General features: G+C 39.1%; 2 protein-coding genes across 3 annotated transcripts; one reads left to right on the top strand and one right to left on the bottom strand.

The window, feature by feature from the left end:
- Window positions 1–1621: 1621 nt before the first annotated feature.
- On the top strand, window positions 1622–7812 carry LOC121647949 (retinol dehydrogenase 13-like). Its single transcript, XM_041997789.1, has 7 exons — window positions 1622–1835; window positions 3317–3457; window positions 3545–3736; window positions 3863–4024; window positions 4124–4240; window positions 4360–4564; window positions 7071–7812. The coding sequence occupies exons 1-7, from the start codon at window positions 1763–1765 to the stop codon at window positions 7168–7170; spliced, it is 990 nt and encodes a 329-aa protein (XP_041853723.1). The 5' UTR covers window positions 1622–1762; the 3' UTR covers window positions 7171–7812.
- A 155-nt stretch (window positions 7813–7967) lies between these two features.
- ankrd34c (ankyrin repeat domain 34C) lies at window positions 7968–11700 on the bottom strand. Of its 2 annotated transcripts, none has more exons than XM_041997785.1 (2): window positions 10857–11700; window positions 7968–9980 (listed from the first exon to the last, which is right to left on the bottom strand). In XM_041997785.1, the coding sequence occupies exon 2, from the start codon at window positions 9928–9930 to the stop codon at window positions 8341–8343; it is 1590 nt and encodes a 529-aa protein (XP_041853719.1). In that variant the 5' UTR covers window positions 9931–9980; window positions 10857–11700; the 3' UTR covers window positions 7968–8340. The 2 variants fall into 2 exon arrangements, with proteins under 2 accessions (XP_041853719.1, XP_041853720.1); XM_041997786.1 differs by lacking the exon at window positions 10857–11700 and adding an exon at window positions 10260–10300.
- Between the last annotated feature and the right edge of the window lie 11001 nt (window positions 11701–22701).

The following is a 22701-nucleotide window of genomic DNA, read 5'->3' as shown; positions in this document are numbered from 1 at the left end:
CACAGTTTTAAACACTTACAGTATAATGATTATTAGAATTACGGTTTGCAGTTAACCTTTGATGAACTGGTGACCTGTCCAGGCGTATCCTGCCTCTCACCTGCTAATTGCTGGGTTAGGCTCCAGCTTCCCCGTGACACTTAATTGGACACAGCGGCATGGATGGATGGACGGATGGATGGATGGACAGACGGATGGACGGACGGATGGACGGACGGACGGATGGACAGTTTAAAGTTGTCCTGCAGCAATGAAGGGTGATGAAGCCTTGAAAACTGGTGCTACTAATTCCCAAAGATGAATTACTTACAACCCCCTCTGTCTGCATAAAAGCAGTGTTTGAACACATGTGGTACCATCAGTTGAACAGTACTGTACTGCAGAAAAAAGATCAGACCGTCATAACATTTAAAAATGTGGGTATTTCCTACAGAGAAATTGTAAAGAAAGCCAAGGTGTCAGTGAGTCCAGTTTTCTTCACAATCAAAAGGCAGTCAGAAACTGGAGTAAACTCTGACAGGAAGAGGTCTGGCAGACCCAAAGCCACAAATGAATCAGAGGACAAGTTTCTGAGAGTTAATATTTTGCTTAATAGGCGGCTTAAAGAACAACAGCTTCAAGCGCAGCTTAGTAGTGGTCGTAGCAAGTCTCAGTTTCAACTGGGAAGAGAAGACTTCAAGCTGCAGGTTTGACAGGACGAGTTGTAGCATAATGACATTGCTTAGAATACGACAAAGAGGCTTTCCTGGGCCAGGAAACACTGCCACTGGACTACTGAAGACCAGAAGGACTTATGGACTGATGAATTAAAATTTTAAATCTTTGGTTCATCACGCAGGATCTTTGTACGGTGTCGAGTGGACAAAAGAATGGTTCCACAGTATTTGGCATCAAATGTCAAACACGGAGGAGGAAGTGTGATGGTCTGGGGCTGTTTTGCTGGATCCAGAGTCAGACAGGTTGTACAAAGTGAGAAGCACCCTGAACCAAAATGACTACCACAGCATTCTGCAGCACCATGCAGTACCCTGGTATGTATCTAGTTGGTCAGGGGTTCATCCCACAGGAAGATAATGACTCAAAACATAAGTCCAAGCTATGCTAGAAATACCTTAGAACAAAAGAACAAGATGGTAGCACAGTCTCCAGACCCCATAATGCTGGTTTGGGATGACCTGGACAGAAGAGTGAAAGCAAAGCAACCTACAAGTGCCACACATTTATGGGAACTTCTGCAGCAGATATGGGAAACATTTTCTGAAGATTATTTGATTTCTATAACTCCAATTTGTACCATGCTTTCATTTCCATAAAGAAACTGAAAAAATTGGGATGTTCTAAAACTTTTCACATATATATATATATATATATATATATATATATATATATATATATATATATGTGTGTATATATATATATATATATATATATATATATATACATATATATATATGTTAGTTTTTTTTAAGTAATCGTCTTAGATACTTATATATTTTTTAAAAAGTCCCTAACAAAGCTATTTTCTAAAGTTTTACTTGCTTTGAAACTTACTGAACTGAGGAGCCAATAAAATTTCAGCATGGAGTGAGGGAGGCGGTACTTCCTGTTGGCGTTACGTAGCTGAACGTGAGTAGAGTCTTTGAAGGTTTTCCTGTCGTCGGTTTGCAGAAAACTAGCAGATGCACAGTTCACTTGGGCGTACCTGTGGTTGGACTAATACGAGCAGTGTTGTCATCTGTAGGCGTTTAGAGTCCGTGAAATAATGCAGACCCTCACTGTTACAAGGTCATTCTTTTCCCAGTACCCTAAAACTATTGCTGTGGTCACACTAACAGGTAATGCATACTACACTGTCTTGACACAGACTCCTAATGGAATCAGGGAAAGCAAGTGGCAGTGATAAAATGTCTCACCTTAGCGCTTTTGAGATGCGATATCATGTTTTTGACAGACGCTTTTGGAGCTTGTTACTGGAAGGATACAGTAGTTTAGCAGTTTAAAAAGCATTTGTTTAACAGTAAAACATGGTTAAGTCTTATTATATATATATATATATATATATATATATATATATATATATATATATATATATATAATAAGACTTAACCATGTTTTACTGTTAAACAAATGCTTTTTAAACTATATATATATATATTAGAGATGGGATTTATGGCTCTTTGAAGGGAGCTGGATCTTGAGGAGCCGTTCCATTCAAAAGACTGGCTCGTTCTTACAATATCTTAGAAAATTTCAAAATATATAAGAATGACAAACAATCAAACTATGTACCTATATGAAATCTACTATATAAGATTTTAAAAATTATAGGAAAAATATAGATAAAAAAGGATAAACCTGAGCAGTCAGTGCAAATTCTAGTAAATGTTTTGGATAGAACTCACAGTATTTGTTTCCAAACAGCACTCTCTGCCCATACATGCTTCACATGAATGGAGCGTGTTATACATCAGACTTCTATGATGTCACAAATGTTATTTATTTTATTTTCATTTTACTCCACTGTACTACTTCTTATTTACTTATTTATTCATTTATTTATTCATTCAGTCATTTTTAGCTGGAAGGGGGGTGGGGTGGGTGGAGGGGTTATTGGGCTTGGGCTATATAATATATATATATATATATATTATCTGTAATCTGGGGGTAATCTGTTATCTGCATCTTCCTTATCTTCACATAATTTGTCATTAGGTTCAATCATCAACGATGCGACTCTACTGGACATATGAAGTGTCAGAGTGTGTTAAATACCATGACCCCACCTACTGGAAACAGGAAGTCATATGTTTTCACCCTAATTTACTTCTACAAGCCAATCAAACACATTCATTTAATTTTTGGTCATCACTGGATTGACAGTATGTCTGACTTCACACAGTCTCATCATCCTAATGGATTCCTGTTTTATGTTATGAAACAGAAAATTGCTGTAACTCTGGACTATTTTTACCTAAACAGCTGATATTTCTTAGTGTTGATAATGGCCATATCCCGAACGTGTCTGCACGTAAGTACCCACCAAAAATTTAGTGCCATCTACTGGCTACTTGGGGTGTAGCCAGTGGTGTAAACTTGGAGTGTATATATTTAAGGCTGTGTGTCAGAAACAGGGTCACAAATGCTTCAGATGTCATCACAGGCATACAGAAGTGTCACTTTGTCTATGGGGCAGAAGATAAGCACTTAATGTTGAAAATGTTTTGGCTGCATGGCTGGTGTGTCGCCAAGCTGCAAAGGCCTTCAATGCTGCTCATAGCTTTAATTTAGTTTAGTAACTGTGTGGATACTTTTACAGGAATGGGACTTTTTGGTTTGAAGACATGGTTTGCAGGTGGTGTGTGTCGCAGCAAAGCCCGGTTAGATGGAAAGACAGTACTGATCACCGGCGCCAACACAGGGATTGGCAAAGAAACCGCTGTTGACCTGGCTAAAAGAGGCATGTGATTTATCTGGGGGTATACATTATATTCTAGGGTAAAATTTTATCTAATTCAAACTGAAGGATTTAGCTGCTGTGTTACAGGGGCAAGGGTAATTCTGGCCTGCCGAGACATGGACAGAGCTAACGAAGCTGCAAAAGATGTGAGGAAGAGGAGCGGAAATTACAATGTAATTGTCAAAAAGTTGGACCTGGCTTCTCTGGAGTCGGTGCGCCAACTTGCCAAAGATGTCCTAGCAAGTGAAGAGCGGCTGGATGTTCTCATCAATAATGCAGGTAGATGGAGAGATCAAATTCAACTCTTAATGGTGTGATGTATTGTATTCTAGCTGCTGTGAGAAAATGCTCTGTGTCTGGACAAACAGCTTGATGGTGGCAAACTAATGCTATTCTTACTGTTAGGTATAATGAGCTGCCCACAGTGGAAAACTGAGGACGGCTTTGAGATGCAGTTTGGTGTAAACCACCTGGGCCACTTCCTTTTAACAAACTGTCTGTTGGATCTGTTGGAGAAGTCAGCACCGAGCCGGATTGTCAATGTCTCCAGTTTAGCACATGAAAGAGGTGCAGCTTTTCCTCCTTTTCTGTTTCTCATTTATAAGAGTTTGAAGCTTCTTTTAAACTCAGGAAAATTATTTCACTGGCGATGTGTTTGTCTTCCAGGTCAGATCTATTATGATGATATTAATCAGGAGAACGATTACCACCCCTGGAAAAGCTACGGTCAAAGCAAACTAGCCAATGTCCTCTTTACAAGGGAGCTGGCCAATAGGCTGCAAGGTGTTGTATCCCACTTTATCCCCCTTTTAAGAAGAATCTCTGCAGTATTGATTTTCAGATTAGTATTGTCAAGTTGAACAAAGCGACTCCATTCTGTTTTATATCTTATCATTTTGAAGGAACTGGAGTTACTACATACAGCCTCCACCCTGGAATAATCCGGACTGAGCTTGCCCGACACTTCTGGCCAGCTATTCCCCTGTGGAAGAGAGTTATGTACACACCAATCGTTTTCCTCATCAAGTCTCCAACAGCGGGGGCACAGACCACCATCTACTGTGCTGTGGATGAAAGCCTGCAGAATGAGAGTGGACTCTACTACAGGTCAGTCAGTAGTTTCACTGTTATATTATTTATTATAGCCATCTGTAATAAAACATCATGTAATCTAACAGTTAACATTAATATTTTATTAAACCCAGTGTCACTCTTAAGCTGCTTCAGTGGATGGGACAGCCATTTTTAAGGCACACCACTCTGACATACTATATTATTATTCATTAGAATTGGTGTTCTGTCGATCCCAGTTCACCGTCTGATTTCTCCACTTAGACTCTGGATGACATTCCAGTACCAGTACTTTGTTTTTCCCTAAATGTATAGCTGAATACAGAATGACAACTGAAAATCTTCACACCCTTGCAAGGTTCCCAAATTCTTGTTTAAATTGGGCATTTTTTTTTTGTTTTGTGTTTAACTATTAAATATAATTGAATGAAATATGGGACTCACATAAGTTTTTAAATCTTTTTACGACCATTTTCCTTCTCTAAGATGCTCAGAGTGATTCTGCAGCTCGACCTGACTCCACCTGAGCCTAATTACATTCATGGCCACACATCTGCCTTCCTTTTCTTTCATCTTTTTACTGTCTTTGAAGTGCCAAAAAGCACACGAATGTCCATCATTCTGAAAACAAAGTTTGGGACCAACAATAGACTTGATTTGGCTGCCAAGAAAAGGAAGCAAAGACTGAATTTTTTTCCTTAATACTTAACTGTTAGTGTCGAGAAGAAAACCAGGTAGAGACCATCCCCTCGAACAGTCGAACATGGCATCAGCCTTACAGAGATAAGATAGGTTTGGAGGTTGTGTAATCTAAATGAGTTAAATGTATTTATCAATTCTGCAAACCTAATAATACAAGTCAGTTCTGCAAAAAGAAAGCTGTTGCTGTGCCTTTTTACACATCTAACTAAATACCCAATGGACATCTTCAGTTTGACTCACCAGTCTTATTGCTGACCAATCAAGGAGAGAGAGGAGTGAGTCGTCTGTGTCTGTAACCGAACTTTAAAGCACTGCTGCAGCCGCTGGTCAGCAGTTAGATAAATCTGATTGAAGATCAAACCGAGGATCTCCTATGGGTAAATCTAATCTGCACTTGTAGATGTGTAATGCTTTATTTATGTGCTTGCTTTCACACATTCAGATATGGGAATATAAATTACTTAACAAATGTAAAAAATAAAAATAAAAAATAACTCACATTTAATTCTTAGCTCCATAAATAGATAAATAAATTTTTCCAGATAACTGGAAAAGAATCCTGAGTGAAAAGGTTGTCAAAATTTAGTTTTAGCGTTTAAAGTTTTATTTTATTTTTTTTTTTCAAATGAAATAGTCCAGAAATCTGTTTTCACATTATCTTTACAGACACATTAATTACTGTTGGTGGTAACTGAGGACTCTTATCAAAACACTGGCAAAAAAAATGAATTTGATTTGGATCAGTTAGGTTGTTTCAAGTTCATTTAATGTCAGAATCAGCAGTGCCTCTGATCTGACGCATCAGACCAGTGCATCTAAAACACATCCAGCAGACACAGAGCAACACTGACATTCATTTGAAGTCATGCTCCCTGCTCTGGTAAATGTTAGCTCAACATTCACTGTCATTTCAACTCTGTTTTTGCTATCCACTGACTCCCAGGGGACCCTTCTGCCTTTTTAGTTGCTGAACGTTTCACTGTGATCACCAGCTAGTTGCTAACTTTAGCTGTCATCTATCTGGTGCAGGTAGAGTACAACAGGTTCAATAGAGCTTTCTTAGCAAAAATAGCTGCCTGATGAGAGCACAAGTATGGGCTGAAAAAAAAACAAAGCAATTATCTGAAGTAGACATAAAGGCCCTGTCAAGGTGAGAGGAATTGCAGAGGTGGCTGATAAGTAACTATAAGTGACTCATTTCGCATCATTTAGATATTACTGATGTGATATAATTTAGCATTAAAAAAAAAAAGATAGTATGACTTCAACACTGGATTTTACTGAAAGATCTATTTTTTAAAGCTGTAGAAAAGACAGTTATATTATTTTGTGTTTTAATATGTGACAGTTTACAAAAAATGTATAAATCTGGTGGCTACACAGAAAAAACTGGAGCTTTAATCCTGCTGTCCTGTTTGACTCTTTTAGTTGCCTGTTCAGCCAGTTTCTGGTAAATGACTGATATGTAAGTGTTTGCACACATGTTCATATTGCTCTGTGCAGTTTAAAAAGGCTCAGACGCTACGCCCCATTAACACATCATGGCCTCTACGGTTTGTAGTCTTGTAAACAAAAAGATCTTGATAAATGATGGAACACATACAAAAAAACTGATTGAATTCTGTTTTGAGAGAAAAAGAACAGTTTTGCAGACACTGATTGTTCAATCTGATAAATATCTAATGGTAATAAACTACTTACACAGTCAGGTATTGGTATTTGACACTGTAAGTTATCATGTGGTTCATATTCATCAAATTATTTACCAGATTATGAACTTTTGGAGGACAGTAAGAATATATGAGGTTGAGTTTAATATTGAATTCTATACCAATTGCAGTGACTGCGCCCGAAAAGCTGTCGCCCCTCAGGCACAGGATGATGAAGACGCCAAAAAGCTGTGGGATCTGAGTGCCTCTATGGTCGGTCTGACACAATGATATTGATGATGATGATGACGATTGCCGTCATCACAGTACCAAAGCATCGCCAAGCAGCCCGAGGATGTACAGGTGCTCCTTCCAGTGAGCATCTGTGTGCCTGTTAGCGGTTGAACACCAACCGATTGAGACAAATGAGTTAACAAGCAAAACCCAGGAACTAATAGACATTTATTTATAATGTACAGCAAATTACTTGGAAAAATATTATGGATTAAATTAAATTTAATTAAATTAATTTTATTTTAGACAGAAGGACTGCTTCACAGATAAGTTACGTGGAAGCTGTACGATTTTCAGATTAGAAATGACTAATTGACTTGTTTCACCAATGTCTGCATTGACTGAGGGCTTACATGGTATTAGGTCTTACTTGGAATAAACAGATAAGAATTACTGGTGCTTGAAATGTGCTTTTTAACATGGTTAGTAGTGACATTTTATTTATTTTTTAACCCTCTTTTAAAGTGCTATTAAACATAGCCCACTGTTTTACCTGTTATTAAGACTTAATGTCGATTCACATCATGTGTCTTCATCATGAATCTTTATTTTATGTCAGACCAGCAACATTAAAATGAAACATATGCTGATTACATCAACATCAATCAAAATGGCATTGATACAACAAATGTATATATTTTTTTTCTTTTTTAGATTTTTTTTTTTTTTTAAATCTTGAAGGCACTTTGTACAGAATTGCTACAAACAGTCAAACTTCATCTCACTCAAAGCTACATCTCAGACAAATGCATCAATCTCTTGTCTTTTCCAGAGAAAATCCATTTATGGTGCTAATTACACATGCACAAAGGGCGCCCAAGCGGCCTGCTGGCTACAAATGAACCCTGGTAGTTCTCTACAATTACATGATCGTATGAGAGAGGAAAAAAGTACCATGTCTTGGCATTTACATTCAAATGTGTAAAACATATAAAACAGATGTTGTGAAGTCAAAATATAATCATTTTTAAGGTTGGCTGTTGCACAAGGACAAAATCTACTTATATTGCTTAGTTTCAATATATGTATATTTATTTTTAATAAATTATACATCATTCAACATCTAGATGGCTGTGTATGCACAACTGAACCTATGGATTTACTTCCTGACAAGTTATGTTTACGTTTCTACTTCCACAGTATTTGCTGCATTAATGCCATCTCTAACTAATGAGCAAGCTCCTCAAAATCAGAAAGCTGTTTCATTTGCTCCACTTGCATAGAGTGCCTTCTCACAAGTTTCTTCTTCGACTTGAGGCCTCCTCTCTTTGGTGTGTTGGGTGCTACTGGAGCTATAGATCTAATACCTGTAGCTAGAGGTGAAGAAGGCTTGTTACTAGCCCCGATATCAGGAATGGGTGGGTTTGGGTTGACATTGAGAGGGGGTAGGTGGCCAGGTCTGGTGTGGGAGATGTAATCCAGCAGCAATGTGCCTGAGCCCCTCCTCTCCAAGAGGCCTGGTGCACGCCTGCGTGCTGTGCTGGGAGAGGATGTGCTGGCATTGCTGTCAAGAGATTCTCTGGAACTGGTAAGCATCGCAAGTGGAGAGGTGTTTAGTTTCCTTCGTTCCACTGGGACTTTAGGAGAATCTAACATGGCAGAGTCTGAATAGAGCTGTGAATCTGAGTCATAGTGATCATTTCCCAGGCGTCTCCGTTGCATTGTGTCTCTCAGACTGACTAGTCCACTGCTGCAGCTGCTGCTCTCCTGCTCCGTGGGCACGGTACTACGCCGAGCCAGCGGCTGGTGCTGGCCAAGAGATCTTTCATAGGATGGTTTAGATGTTGGAGGAACTGATAGTGAGGCTGTCATTTTACAGGACTGTTCACCTACCAGCGGGAATAAGCTGTCCTTCCCATCCACACTGTTCTGTCGGGATAAAGCTGACCTCTTATTCAAAGAGAGTCCATTCACCCCTACAACTACATCCTCATCAGAGCCAGCTTTCTTGCTCTCTTCATGGGCGGCAGCTGCAGCCAGGACAGAAGGAGCAATCAACCCCCAAGGCTCTGATTGCAGCCGCTTCAGCTGAGGCAAACGTGCACGCTTAGGGTTTGCAGGCCGGCGTGTGGGAGATGTGGGCCCATTTGGAAGCTTTGCAGCTACACTGGAGTTTTTTAGCTTTGTCTGGAAACTGAAGACAGTGTGTTGTTGTTCTTGTTCAGATGTTGGAGATGCAGTAACATTAATATCAGAAGGAGAAGCACAGTATTCTGAGGAAGACCTCTCAATCAGCTCTGGAGATGGGGGGACATTAAGATACTGTTTGGTGGTTTTTGTGCCAGATGGTGACTTGTCTGTAGTGATTATGATTACCTCCTTGCCTTTTGCTTTGCATGCATCCAAGAGTAATTTTAGTGTCTCCTTGTCATCTGCATTGATAGCATAGACCAAAGCTGAGGCCCCACTCCGGTCCTCTAGACTGGGGTCAGCACCGTTGCTGAGGAGATGATCCACCACTTCGTGTCCAGCCTTATGGATACAGGCATGCATCAGAGCTGTCCTGCCTGCTTTATCCTGTATGTTGGGGTCTGCTTGGTTGTCCAGCAGATATTTGACAAGCTTTGACTTGCTCACACTCTGTTGGTCAGAGTGTGTTGACATGCAGGCTACCATGAGTGGTGTCTCCCCACGTTCATTGCTCTCATTGATATATGCACCTCCTTCCAACAGGAGCCTGGTGAGTCTCAAACGTCTGAGCCATACTGCCTTCAGGAGTGAGTTTCCATCTGTGCGCAGCTCCAGAATATCTGCCATTTTCCAGCCAGTCACAGATCTTCTCAGTATTGAATTTACAGCTTACAGCCCTTTGAACAAAATGTGGAATTAGTTCAGCTTATATTAGAAAATCTTGTAATTAAGACTCAAGTTTGCTTGTTCAATATTTTGCCAAATTATCACAACCAGTAGATGGCAGTCTGCTTCAGCATATATAAACATAGCTTCTTATTCTCTTTTATAATAAATAGAGTATATCCCTTATTTAATCAGACAGAAAAAAGAAAAGCGCATAGAAAGAAGAAAGAGAAGGAGATTGTACTGATCACGCTCCTTCCCCGAAACGCATAGATAGCAAAGTACACTACCTGTTAGAGTCACTAACACTTCTGATGAACGATCAAGCGATGCTATTTGGGCGTTAAAATTAAAAACTGATATATCTATTTAAAAAAAAACAGCTCGCGCACATTTCCCATCACATCCATAGAACAGCTAAATCCTCCACCGTTTTTCACGGGTGCGCAAAAACCACCAGCCTTCTTCATCTTTTTTTCTATTGCAATAAAAAAGACGTGCCTAAGAGGATGCGCTTTATGTAATACATATAAAAATGATACAGTGTCACAAAAAATATGATGGCAGTAGATGAAGACACAAAGAGAGCCGGGTAAATCGCTGACCGCGGTTCTCGTTTTGGAAAACTTGGCCAAAGACGCGCATCATAACAAACTATTCCAGCTGATCGCCCTATTTCCAGACAAATTCTTAGTCTGATCTTTGATTTCTGATTATCAGTGTCAGTTTGCGAATATTTTACACGTGTCTTTTAAATTATGAGACATTTAACATGTTTGTCTATTTGCCAGCCTCATCTAACAACGACGGACGATACAAAGTTAAATTCATAACCTTCACTTTTAATAATTCTGCAACTGAACAATTTTCACAGCTTGTATTCTTACCTGGTCAGAAAAGAGATTCTCCATGTTCAAAGTACCCAGTGTCATCTAAGAGGGAGGATACTAGGGGGTAAAAGAAAACATTTGAAACACAAAGTTTGTTGCAGTTCTTTGCAATATCCCTATTTATCAGCCGTGGATGCTCCCATCGATGCGTCCTAGTTTGGGTTATAGTGTGCCGTGCCTCTCTGTCACCATGGCTCATGAGCTGTGTGGATTTTGTTATGGAGGCACGCTACATCAGTCCAATGGGGAGTATTCCTTTCACTGCGCACTCAAGGATCACAACCTGGAGATGCAGCGGGTTATAAATAACTTAGTTTCTTGCTTGTTGAATGAAACGTGTTTTCTCTTGACGTCAGAGCCGACCGAAATAAATTGCGTCTGATGAAAACCTCTGTCTTGATCTTTCTATCTGCAGGACGCAAACAAAAAGAGCGCCACCTCTTAAAGTCATGCGAGGGTTCGGCGTATTTCCATCTTATTTACAATTATTTAAAGATAACATTTTGTCATTGAAAGTAGCACAGGAGCAGAGTTTGGCCTGGACACGATAAAAATATATATCTGGATTTTGGTAATGCTGCTTTGTGGAAAAAGAAAAGAAAAAAAAAAAACTGTAATACATGCCTGAGATAGTAAGTCTGTGCTATAAATAATATTGAATCTTTCTGCAGTGTAGGAACATCAGTGTTGGAACAGAGGCGGGCTCTCTACCTGTCATGTAATAACGGGCACAGCAAAGACAATTCAGCAGTGAAATGTGACAAAGGAATCTGCTCAGGATCGTACTGTTTTTACAGGAAATTCCAGAGTGTTACACTCTTGAACTGTCTTTTTCATTAAAGTTGGGCATTGTAGAAAAACAGTGGCTGTTTCATACATCACATCAGATAATAATTAGATTTTCAGGCCACTTGGTGTGCTTTTCTCTAAGCAGTCTTGTCTCTGATATGAAGGCTGAATATTTCTTTGCACCTATATATATTTACGCTGTGCAATTAAAGAGGCCAAAACTTGTAGCAGCCGTCACAAGCTATACAGCCTAATAGGGACATTTCTATTTTTAGGTTGCTATGAGACAGCACAGAAGCAGTTTCTAATGAGAACAGTGATGTTCTCAGCCCTGCAAGGAACAGGTAAATCAGACACACAACATTCCACCAGCGACAAAAAGGCTTTTAAGGCATTTGCGCAAATATTTTTTGATGGTGGTGCTTTTCTTCCCCTCCCTTTTCTGTCTTGAATAAGCCACCACCACGTTCAATCATTAGTCCTCTGACCCCTGCTCCTTTTCCTCTGAGGCTGCAACTAATCACTTTATTACCCATCCAAACACCTGATGTCTCAGGACTCCAGTTGTCAATGCAGGCAGTGATTTCTCACCTGTGATTGGTTTCTCAGTCTCTGAGGAAGTGTTGTTTACAAGGCACATGAAGAAGGTGGTTTTTATAAAACAGCACACACTGTTGTCACCAAGTCAAAAGATAAGATCCTCTGCAACCAAATTGAAGAGGGACCATCATAGAAATGCAAATGCAAAATAAGGTCAGATATCTTTGGTAAATTATGAACTTGGTTGTATATCTAGAAGAGTACATCTATATTTGAGTGAAAATCAAAACGAATGTCTCAATTTTATTATTGCAAATAAGAAAGCATTTAAGTTTTGTGCATTTAATTTTAAAGAAGTTGCATTATGCAAAGGCATGATGGACCAGAGATCAGAATAAGGCCAAAGCTCACTGGTTTAGACATATTCATTAGCACTGGGTGCCTCATGGACTTCAGTGGTCCTCATATGGTGTGATCTTTGCCCTGACAATACTGTTGTGTGCTGTATATTAAAGGGGGAAATAAATAATTTCAGCACTGCCACCCCTGGGAGCGTTTTCCATTTTCAGATATCTTACGTTGCAGCTGCTGCTCTTCCCTCCCTCCCTTCTAAATATAACCTTTTCTTCTGTCTGCATTGTGAGATTTTTACTCATCAGGCTGTAGAATGGCTCAGGGACTATTTATAGACCCTGTAAAGGACAAATATATGTTAACACTTAAGAGTCTGGTCAAAGTTTCAAGATTTAAAAAAATGAAAAGGAAATTAAACTCGGTGAAATGAAAATAGAATTAAATTGGGATGAAATAATTCAATCTGGACGTGATTATTCCAGAACCAGACCGCTGTGTTAATTTTCAAAATTACATGCCAATTTAACGTCTGGCTACACAGACTTATCAGAGGATGGTGGGAATCAACAATGATCTCATCAAAGATGGAAAAATGCACTGAATTTTAACAGCATGTTATTTGCATCTATTTGACTCTCAAATATGCGTCAAAAATAGACGAATGCATCATTTTTCAGGATGACATGAAATATACATGTAGCCTTTAAACTGATGGGAAATTAATCTAAAACTGTGAATAAGAAATGTATTTTATTTAGCAATGAGGATGTAATCTGGGGAATCAGACAATTAATGTGAAAATCAATAAATAACATAAAAAAATGCAGCAGTTTAACTTTTCAAGTTTGCATAACTGCAGTGAACAAAAGGAGAAAGCTGAGATGCCACTTCAGAAGCTAATTTATTGCTAAAACTGGAAAGAATTATAACAACCTGCTTGGCTCTTTTCAGAGGTGACAAAATTCCCCCACAAGAACCTCTCTGCTATTTAAAAGCCAATCCAAAAACTGTGAAAACAGAAAAATTGTTGTTTTATTGGGGATACATGTTTGGGAGCAGCGGCATCCTGGAGCCTCCACTGGTTGCTGGGAAACTGCCACATACCAAGAATTAGCCTGACACATAACAAACCCCAAAACTGTTGACTTTTTGTTGTTATTTTGTTTTATTGTTACACTTTGGTTTTCGTTCCCATTTTGCCCAGTTTGAAATCTTTGTCTAGCATGTAGGCACAAGAGCTGTACTATGGTCTAAACAGGAAGCAAATAACACACAGGGGAATTTTTCTATGATACACACAGAAAAGAATTGGAGAAGTCTGCGCAGGCAAAAATCTGGACAGACAACCACAGATTTCTAAATATATAAAACAGAGATCTTGATAGATTCTGTCCATCCTTTTCCTCATGACAACATCATTTGCATTTTGACACAGAGGATGATTTCTCTGGCACATTTATCACCTGTTGTTGTCGTGCTGTTGCGTTTCTTCCTCTGTGGTGGTTGTCTCTTTAAAGACTGAGTTTGACATTCTCATGGCATTTGGTGTCTCTGCGATTGTATCAGGCGAATGTGTGGGCTGCGACAGCAATAAGCTGGCACGAACCCTGCTGCAGCTTTTGCACCGGACTGTTCCTTGCCTCCCTCCTACCTCGGCAGATTTAGGAAAAAAAAAATGCCTCCAGTGCAGCTTAAAACCCCGCCACCCCTCATATAGGCTACGAGTGTCCACCCCCCACCCCCAATCCCACTATCATCCACTCATGATTATAGCCCATGAAGTATAACACATTTTCAGACACTTTGATCTTTTATATTGAAAAGTGCTACTTTCTCATACTTGAAATTTTGAAATGGTTCCATTCCTTCTCTGCCTCCATCTCCTTCTTCACTCCTGTTCTTTCACATCTCGCAGTGCAAACCAACACCTGCCCTTCTGGCAAGCAGTAATTGAGCTGAGCATTATTCAGCAGCATTATACAGCCAGCAGTTTTGCTGGGTGATCATTGTGTATGTCGGCTGTATCCTAGGAGATTGGTGCATATCTAATAAGGAGTTTGTTACTCATTTTGCAGAGTGGGCACTTTGATGTCCACCGTGTTGAATTTTCTGTTTTAGCTCCACATCCTCCTAATGAAGCAGAGGGCTACAAGCCTCAAAATTGGTTGCTTATCAACTCTACAGTCCTCTTATTAGGAGTTGTTGTGAAGCCTTTAATTGGATGCTGGAATAGGAAGTGCCTAATGGTTTGTCAGTCATCAACTGGTCAAGATATATCCACAGATGACAGTAATGTTGAAAACATTAAGAATCAAACCATCAACAAGCAAACTGAGAGCTAGCACCCTGTTCATCAACAAGTGTTTTAATTATTTATCAGGTGTAGCTTCATGCAGAGTTTTAGACTTCCTCTCCAACTACCTAATTAGTAGCAAAATTGATGTTTTAGTAGAATCTGTCACATCTCTGTTCACACCACCAAATCAGCTTAATCCCTTTGCCTTCTAATGAGTAATCTAATGAAAGACTACAGAGAAAATACACAGCCTTCTCTCAAGTGTGTTGAGATTACTAAAAAAAACCTCTTCTTAAGTGTCTAAACCGTTTATTAGCTGTAGCATTTTACTACATATCAGCAACAGATGCAGCAGAAGTTATTGGTAAAATGAAGTAGAAAGAGATAACAGTGCTTTGTGCTCAGTTTCTGAGCTGTCAGAAGTTTGGGGCTGTCAAAGTATGTGGGTACATCAGTGTGGATGAGTGGCTGTTCTGACAGTCAGTTAGAGAACTTCACTCAGCTGCTTGTGGTTCACACCCCTGAGACTGTGACGTATTTGACACTCTGACCAAAATACACCACCTCTGCAACACAAGGTGAGGAACAAGCTTTTTCTGTGTGTGTTGGTGACGTCAAATCATCCTGCCCTGTCCCCGAGGATGTCTGATGATGAGCACAATCAGACATGACGGGACAAAACAGGATTGGCCTAGCTTATGCCAAAAGCGTACTGTCTTGTAGACTATCCATAGATCGGAGGCTTCATGAACGTGGCTGTGAGGCAGCATACCTGCCACGTATTGACTGAAGACTAAATTATACTCTTCTGGATTCATCCATAATTAGTCACGGCGAAACTGAAATGAGTGTCTCAACTGTTACAGTGGTAAATGGTACTATTTTCAAATCTATTTGAATGAATTAAAGTTACAATCGAGTCAAAAGTCTGCTTTAACAATAAAAGATTAGTGAATAGAGGTTTTGTTCAGACATTGAGTTCCCCATGTGGAAAGTATAAGACAGCATATGTGTTGCAGCTGGGTCTCATCAGCTGTGTTAGTAAATGGGAAGAGCTGGCAAGCATCAGAGGGCAAACAAGAGTCAGTAATTTTGCTGGGTGCTATAAGAAAGGAGCTGTTACACACTAACAACTATCAGAGTGAATATTGCAGAACTTCACATATTTACTGCTTGAAAATGTCTGAAAATTTTTAGCCCTAAAGCAACACCATAAGTCCATGTTTACATTGCTGTTAAAACTAAAACATGCCCCAAATCTCTGACCATCAGCACACGGTAACATAAGCCAAGTTCAGACCACAGGGTTTTCATTGTTTTTGGATGACTGTATTAGTCACAATACAAATGCATTTCTCTTGTGATTGGGAGTTTTGAAGTCCAAGTGTGTTCAGACTACATTTCTTTAAGCTAAAGTCATGTGACGCCTGTCTTAAATAGTCTCAACTGTCATACAGACCAGTCTCTTCCTTTCATTATTAACATTGCATTAATATGCAAGTAGTTCCTGGTTATTCAGTCTCTGTCTTTTTTCTTAGCTGGTTGCAGAAGAGAAAGAGGCAGCTTCTCCATGACTTTTCTCTCTTGCGTCTGTTACAGTATGATAATGCACAATGAAAACATCAAAGAGACATGGGTGCTCTCACCGATTAATGATTAACCAAATTCTGCTGAGTCTCCTAAGCAGACTATAGTTTCTTCACCATACCCTGTCAGTTTTACTGTATGCTTGTTATTTACTTGTTACACATTTCTTCCCATCATGCCCACTGATGCCAGTCTTTAATGCTCACATTGGCTGTAGCTCCTCACCAAGATCTCATTCCCCTCCAACTTCTGAAAATATCAGATATGTTAGATATTCAGTCCAGGGCTGAAATATGAGCAACTGATGACTGCTGACTAAACTGCTGATTTGCCTCAAATCTGGGTCAGTGGTCTGCAATGTGAAAGCTAGACTTAAAATCTTGCAGTGTTAAATATATTTTAGTAAAGTCACATAGTTTAAAAATCATGTTCAAAAGCATGTTTCTATTAACAGTCAGACATTACCCAATAGGTTGCAGTAACTGAGTGCTGTGATATAAAATAACAAAACATACAGTGTTAAAAATAGATAAAGAGACTGGTTGTTCTTCTAGTTCTTGCGAAAAGCAACATTTGCCCAGCTTGATACAACGCCAGCCATGCACCTCCTGATTTTTGCAACCTGTCATAGAATATGACAAGTTCCACATTTGAAAACCAGAAGATTTTGGCGGAGCGTGTGCAAGCAGGTTTGTTTATACAGCCATTGGTATGACCCATCAAAACCTACAAAGGTACAATAATTGCAAATGTTTAAACAAACATGAAGACACAGTTCTTCTGTGAAAGCAAAGAAAACAAATACTCAAGAGGAAGTCATGTCAACATTGTACATATTTGTGTTGTTGGGAAAATGCAACATTGGACCATATTGTCTTTGTAGTTTTCCTTGGGTTGCAAAAATCCGCAAGTAAATTCAAAGAAAGTCAGGGGAACACAAAGAACAAATATCCAAACAGAGGAATGCTTGGACTTCAAGCAGTGGCAAGAAATCAAAACTATGAAGAGCATAAAGACAAGCTGGTGACATAAAGTTAAACTAGAGGGAAAATATATATAGATGGGTAGTAATGAGCTGGATAAACACAGGAAAACTGGTGAGAAACTAACAAAAAGCTCAAAAAAAAGCCAGAAAAAGCCATTTACTCCTTTTTTTTATCCTAAAGAAGCACTACAGGTAGATTTCCTCTGTGATGCACCACCTAACAGCAGCTAATTCGGTCCATTTTGCATCCTAGCTGGACTCTCAGCTCTCAGTGAGTAAAAGTCAATCCAATGTTGACTCTTGTCTTATCTCTTGCTCTGCCCCTTTCTCTCTTTCTTTTCCTCTCTTCCTCCAGTGATGTCCTCTTGGGTATCTTTGATGAATCAGCCCCGTTACAAGTTCAAAACGGCCACTGTGTTGATATTCAGTTGCTGGTGTGTGACGTGCGTTAATCAAAAATCAGCTGTTTCGTGATGCAACCTGGGCAAAAACAGCTCCAGTAATGTACATAAAAAATGTCACTGTGGCATCAAATGCATTAGAAACACAGAGTTTTAAGGTTGGAGAGTTACATAGTGCTACTTTAAGATGTAATTATGTTCACCAGTTTGTACATCGTGTGAGCGATTGGTGATATTAACTCATCACCACTATTATACCAGCGCTGTAGGCACCTTGGACCCATTGCAGTTATCTTTGTAAACAATAGTTGTGTTGCTACCGAGAAAAAAGCTTCACAACGCTGCAGGAATAGCTCTGAAAGAATCTTTAAACTGCCTTGCTTAAAAGCAGTGTACAGATTTAGATGTTCGTTTTGGGATTTTTATGGGTTTTACAGAAGCCTGCAGAAAGGCGTCCCTTCACACACTCTTCCTTGCAGCTCATGCTGCATATGTCTGGTTACAAAAATCTCAAGGTGCATGTCTGGACAAAACAACACAAAAGCATCAGCCAATGTAATGTCAATTTTGCTATGTGTCACCATTTACAAGGGGGAGAAGAGCAAGGATGAACCAAACAGCAGGTCATTTGAACAGAATAACTTGTTGATCATTTTTTACTCTACTGACAGTAGAAAGGCCTCACTTTGAAGATATGCCAAAATTGATAAAATGTTGTTTTTGTGACACCCCACGCCTGAGTTATGAGTCACTCTTACATCTTGGTTTAGGTTGAGTGTAAGTAAGTGATGATTTGTTTCTCAGTCTGTTTCTCAGTACAGTGATCAGTGCCACAGTTTTATCTCAGCTGAGCTGTAAAAACTTTGATATACTTTGTTATACTCACACAAGATTAACAAGTAAATCAATTTGCTGGTGTTATTATGAGGTGGGCACAAAGACGCAATGGATTTTCATTTATACTATAGTCCCATTCCAGTCTTACAGTATGGATCCCTCAAAGGACTGTACAGTTACAGCCAAATTCACTCATTCACAAACAACTCTTTTTCTATGAGTGTGATTCTTTACTATAAAATTTAATAAACTGATGATACATTAGACCAATATGGGATTCAGTATCTTGGATGATTGTGGATTTTGGAAGCCAGTGATCAAACTGTTAGCCTTCTTTATCACATAGAGTTAAAAAAAAAACTATGTGAATGTCATTGCTATGGAAAGAGATGTCATTCCTCCTGATTAGATTGCCCTGGAGAAGTGAGAACAAACTGAAAAGTAATGGTCTGACAATCATTCCTTGTGATAACCCGCAGGTAACCTCATGTACTGTATGCTAACGTTAGCTATTTAGCACCACTAATTACAGTTGAGAATGATCGGAAATGCTTTAATTTAGCAAGTATTTGGCCCTAAATATTTAAAACAAGCAGAATTATGATGTAACTACCTTCAGAAAATTGTCAATAGCAAATGTCCGGATTTGACATCAGCCCAGAGTCAGCCATAGCCACATCACTCAGCAGGCAGTGAACCAAATATCTCATCCCCATGAGTTTTTTTCTTCTTTAATTCGTTGCATGTACTTGCAAATAAGAAGCCGCAAAAGCAATAGATCAATCAGTTTCATGAGACTGAAAGCATAGTATCACCTGTTTATGTCTCACTATCTAAATCAGACTGATTTAGCTGACACACTTGGCTGAGCTGCCTGTGTTTGTGTCCTGCTGTTTGCACACACAGATCAGGCAGGACTTGTATCAGAGTTTCCAACAGGAGGCAGAGTGAGCGAGGCGCTCTCAGCTTGAATCACAGCTCTGCTGGTTTGTAATCCCTTTTCCTGTCTGATTTCAGTTCAAAATAGGCATGACAATGATACGCCTCCGCAGTGATAAGGTCTGTAAGCAAAAACTCTATATAATCGACATAATTAAAACAAACAGCGACCAGTAAAGGGGAAGGAAAATTCATCTACTTTCTGTTTCCGCCTGCGCTTGAGAGGATTGTTGCTGGTGTTCCCCTGGGCAAGGAGCTCTCATACCTGACTGAGCAGATCAAGATAAGAACCAGTTATCTTTGCCTCACAGCACTCTACATCCCAGAGGGAGATCACCACTCTGAGTAGACACAGCAGCCTGGGATTCAGACCAGAATAGTACCAGCATCTTTCTGTGTCTTCCATCAGTTTAGGGCAGTGAGTGCATTAAAGCATAATTAACTGGTAGTAATCACAGTTTTGAAAAGTGCCAAGAATTGGAATTTAGTTAGATGTATAATATTTGGTACTGATGCACCTTCCTGTGAGATCAGATGGTGCACAATAACCATGAAGCATTGATATATGAGGCAAGAGAGTTGCAGAACAGTTAGACTTGATGTAAAACTAAAATGTCTTCATGATTCATTTTCCCCTGTAAAACAGCAGATGCTGATTCTCAGTTAACAGCTAATACATCTTCAAATAGATGGAAAGTGAGCATCTCAATGATTTAGCATTACTCTCTGACAGACTCACAATTAACAGTTACATTATTCTTTTTATGCCACATATTCTTCCACTCCATCAAAATCTGGTATCTATAACTACCCAGAATGCACCTGAACTACAAGTTCTTGCATTGAAAATGTGTTAAATATGAGTTATGGATGAATACTCTTCTATTTTTACATCCAAAGATCATTTTCACTTGCAATCTTCAGCCTATAACAGCCGTCAACCTTTGCATGCAGCTCCCTCTGGAGTCATAAAAGGCGTTATGCCACTTTTTTTTAGTTTGTGCAGTTGGTTCATACATAACACGACCAAAATGATCCAGAATGTTGTAGAGATGAACTGCAAATTATCTTACTTTACACTTAGTCATTTGATCCATTTTTAATATCAAATAACAGGAACAGGGACCTCCATGTTTTAATGACTCAGTCTTTGAGCAGACAGAAGATGAATTGTTGTTTGTCATGTCCATTACGCCGGGCTCCCCCAACATTTGTGTGCAGTCAGTTGACTTTGGCTCTAAACTTGCAGACAGCACTCCAGCTGGCATTTTTTAAGAACAATATCTTCTGTGGTGGAATGACAGCACTATGCCTTGGTTTGAAAGGCTTTCCGAGGTAAATGCCTCTGTCCATTTAAAGTCTTTCTATCAGCTCAGTGTAGAGCTAAGCCTGGGCAGCACTTCATTCTGCTGGGTCAGTCAAGGGAGGTGTTTGATTAACCTCATCTTTGCTTCAACCCTCAGAACCAGCTTCAAGGTGAAGTGTAAACTGGAAGCGGTACTCTCTTCTTTACAAATGTCATCAACATTTTAGTTGTGTTTATTCTACCATTATGTTCTTGATAAGTAATGATTAACATTAAAACATTTACAAGGACTGTATGTTTGAGGATTTCTAATTCTTTTTCCTTTGAGCCACATTTCTGATGGCACCCATCCCGAGGAGTTGGAGACACCCAGAATGCTGCTGGCTGGCTATCCATGACACGACTGTGTCAGTATCACAACATGGTGACTCATGTTTCTCATCTTCTTTTCTGTTGTGCCTCCTCCTCACATGAGGTTTGAGGCAAACAAATGTGTCTTTATCACTATCTTTTACCAGTAACAGTTTTTCCGTTAAAAACTATCCTCAATCGATTCAAATCAATTTCATTTGAGAAAAATCTGTTTTCATGATCTTTTTTTTTCATGGTTCTTTGATTGTTGGTAACACATTAGCTGTGTGTTGTTGTCCTTTGGCTCAAGCTGCGATGCTGTTTTCTATTCAGCCGGACACAATGAATGCTGAATTGAGGGGGAACCTGATTTCATTAGTGCTGATCAAAGGGTTCACAGCGTATTTCATTGTTTGAGTATGTTTCAACAAAATAGTCGGAAAGCATAATCTGCAGCAGCTGTGATATCACAGCAACAGATCTGATCCGTGCAGGAGGATAAAGAGTTTCATATGAGGTGATGCAGCACATTGCTGAACACAGAAGATAATATTAAATGGATTATTTCTATAGCTTGATCCAAAATATCTGCACAAGCATGCATGTTCAAGCATATGAGGGTCACACTTTTCACTTACGCAGTAATAACTCTAATAACTAATTCTTTGTATTCAAGTGAATGTGTAGATCTCATATGCTCCATTTCCACTGAGTGGCAAGGGTTGGATTGATATGCTACGGTACACTATGGGCCCATAGAACCAAACTGAGGATTGGGGGACAGAAAAACACCACTTCTCACAACAAAAGCAAGCACAAGCCAAAAAGACCTCATAGGAGTTATTTGTTTCACGTCACTATTCACTTAATGTTAAAATAATAATAATAATAATAATAATAATAATAATAATAATAATAATAATAAAGTTGCCTGTCCTTCATTGTTGTTGTTAGATGTGTTCATGGGTTAAAATGGGATTTGCTATGTAACTATAATTTACAGACTATTTAATATGATAGCAAAGTAGCTACAGTTTAAGTTACTGTTACAATACAGAAAAACAGAAAAACAAATTTATTTTTAGTTAATGAGAATTATTTTCGAGACTGATCTCAGATGCCTGAGTGCAAGTGAATGCAGCATGCAATCTATTTTTGTATGTTGTTCTATATGTTGTTCTACATTGACACTGTTCTCATGTATCATCTCACTTATTGCCTACTTGGGTGATAATATTTGTTTGTCCAAACAGTTTTATGAAGAGGATATAAAAGCCACCTGATATAATAACTGAAGTTAAGCAGCCAATAATGATGAAGAAACAAATAAAACTCCTGATTTGGTTACATTTTTTTGTCTTTATCAAGTCTTTTTGCAGCATTGATTAAAGCCATAATATGCAGAATCGTCTTTAGAAAAAAATGGCTGATAAAAATAAATATAACCCTCTGGGGAG

Source organism: Melanotaenia boesemani, chromosome 10 (genome assembly GCF_017639745.1).
Source record: "Melanotaenia boesemani isolate fMelBoe1 chromosome 10, fMelBoe1.pri, whole genome shotgun sequence".
Lineage (NCBI taxonomy): Eukaryota > Metazoa > Chordata > Actinopteri > Atheriniformes > Melanotaeniidae > Melanotaenia > Melanotaenia boesemani.
This window is presented reverse-complemented; position numbering and strand designations above follow the sequence as displayed.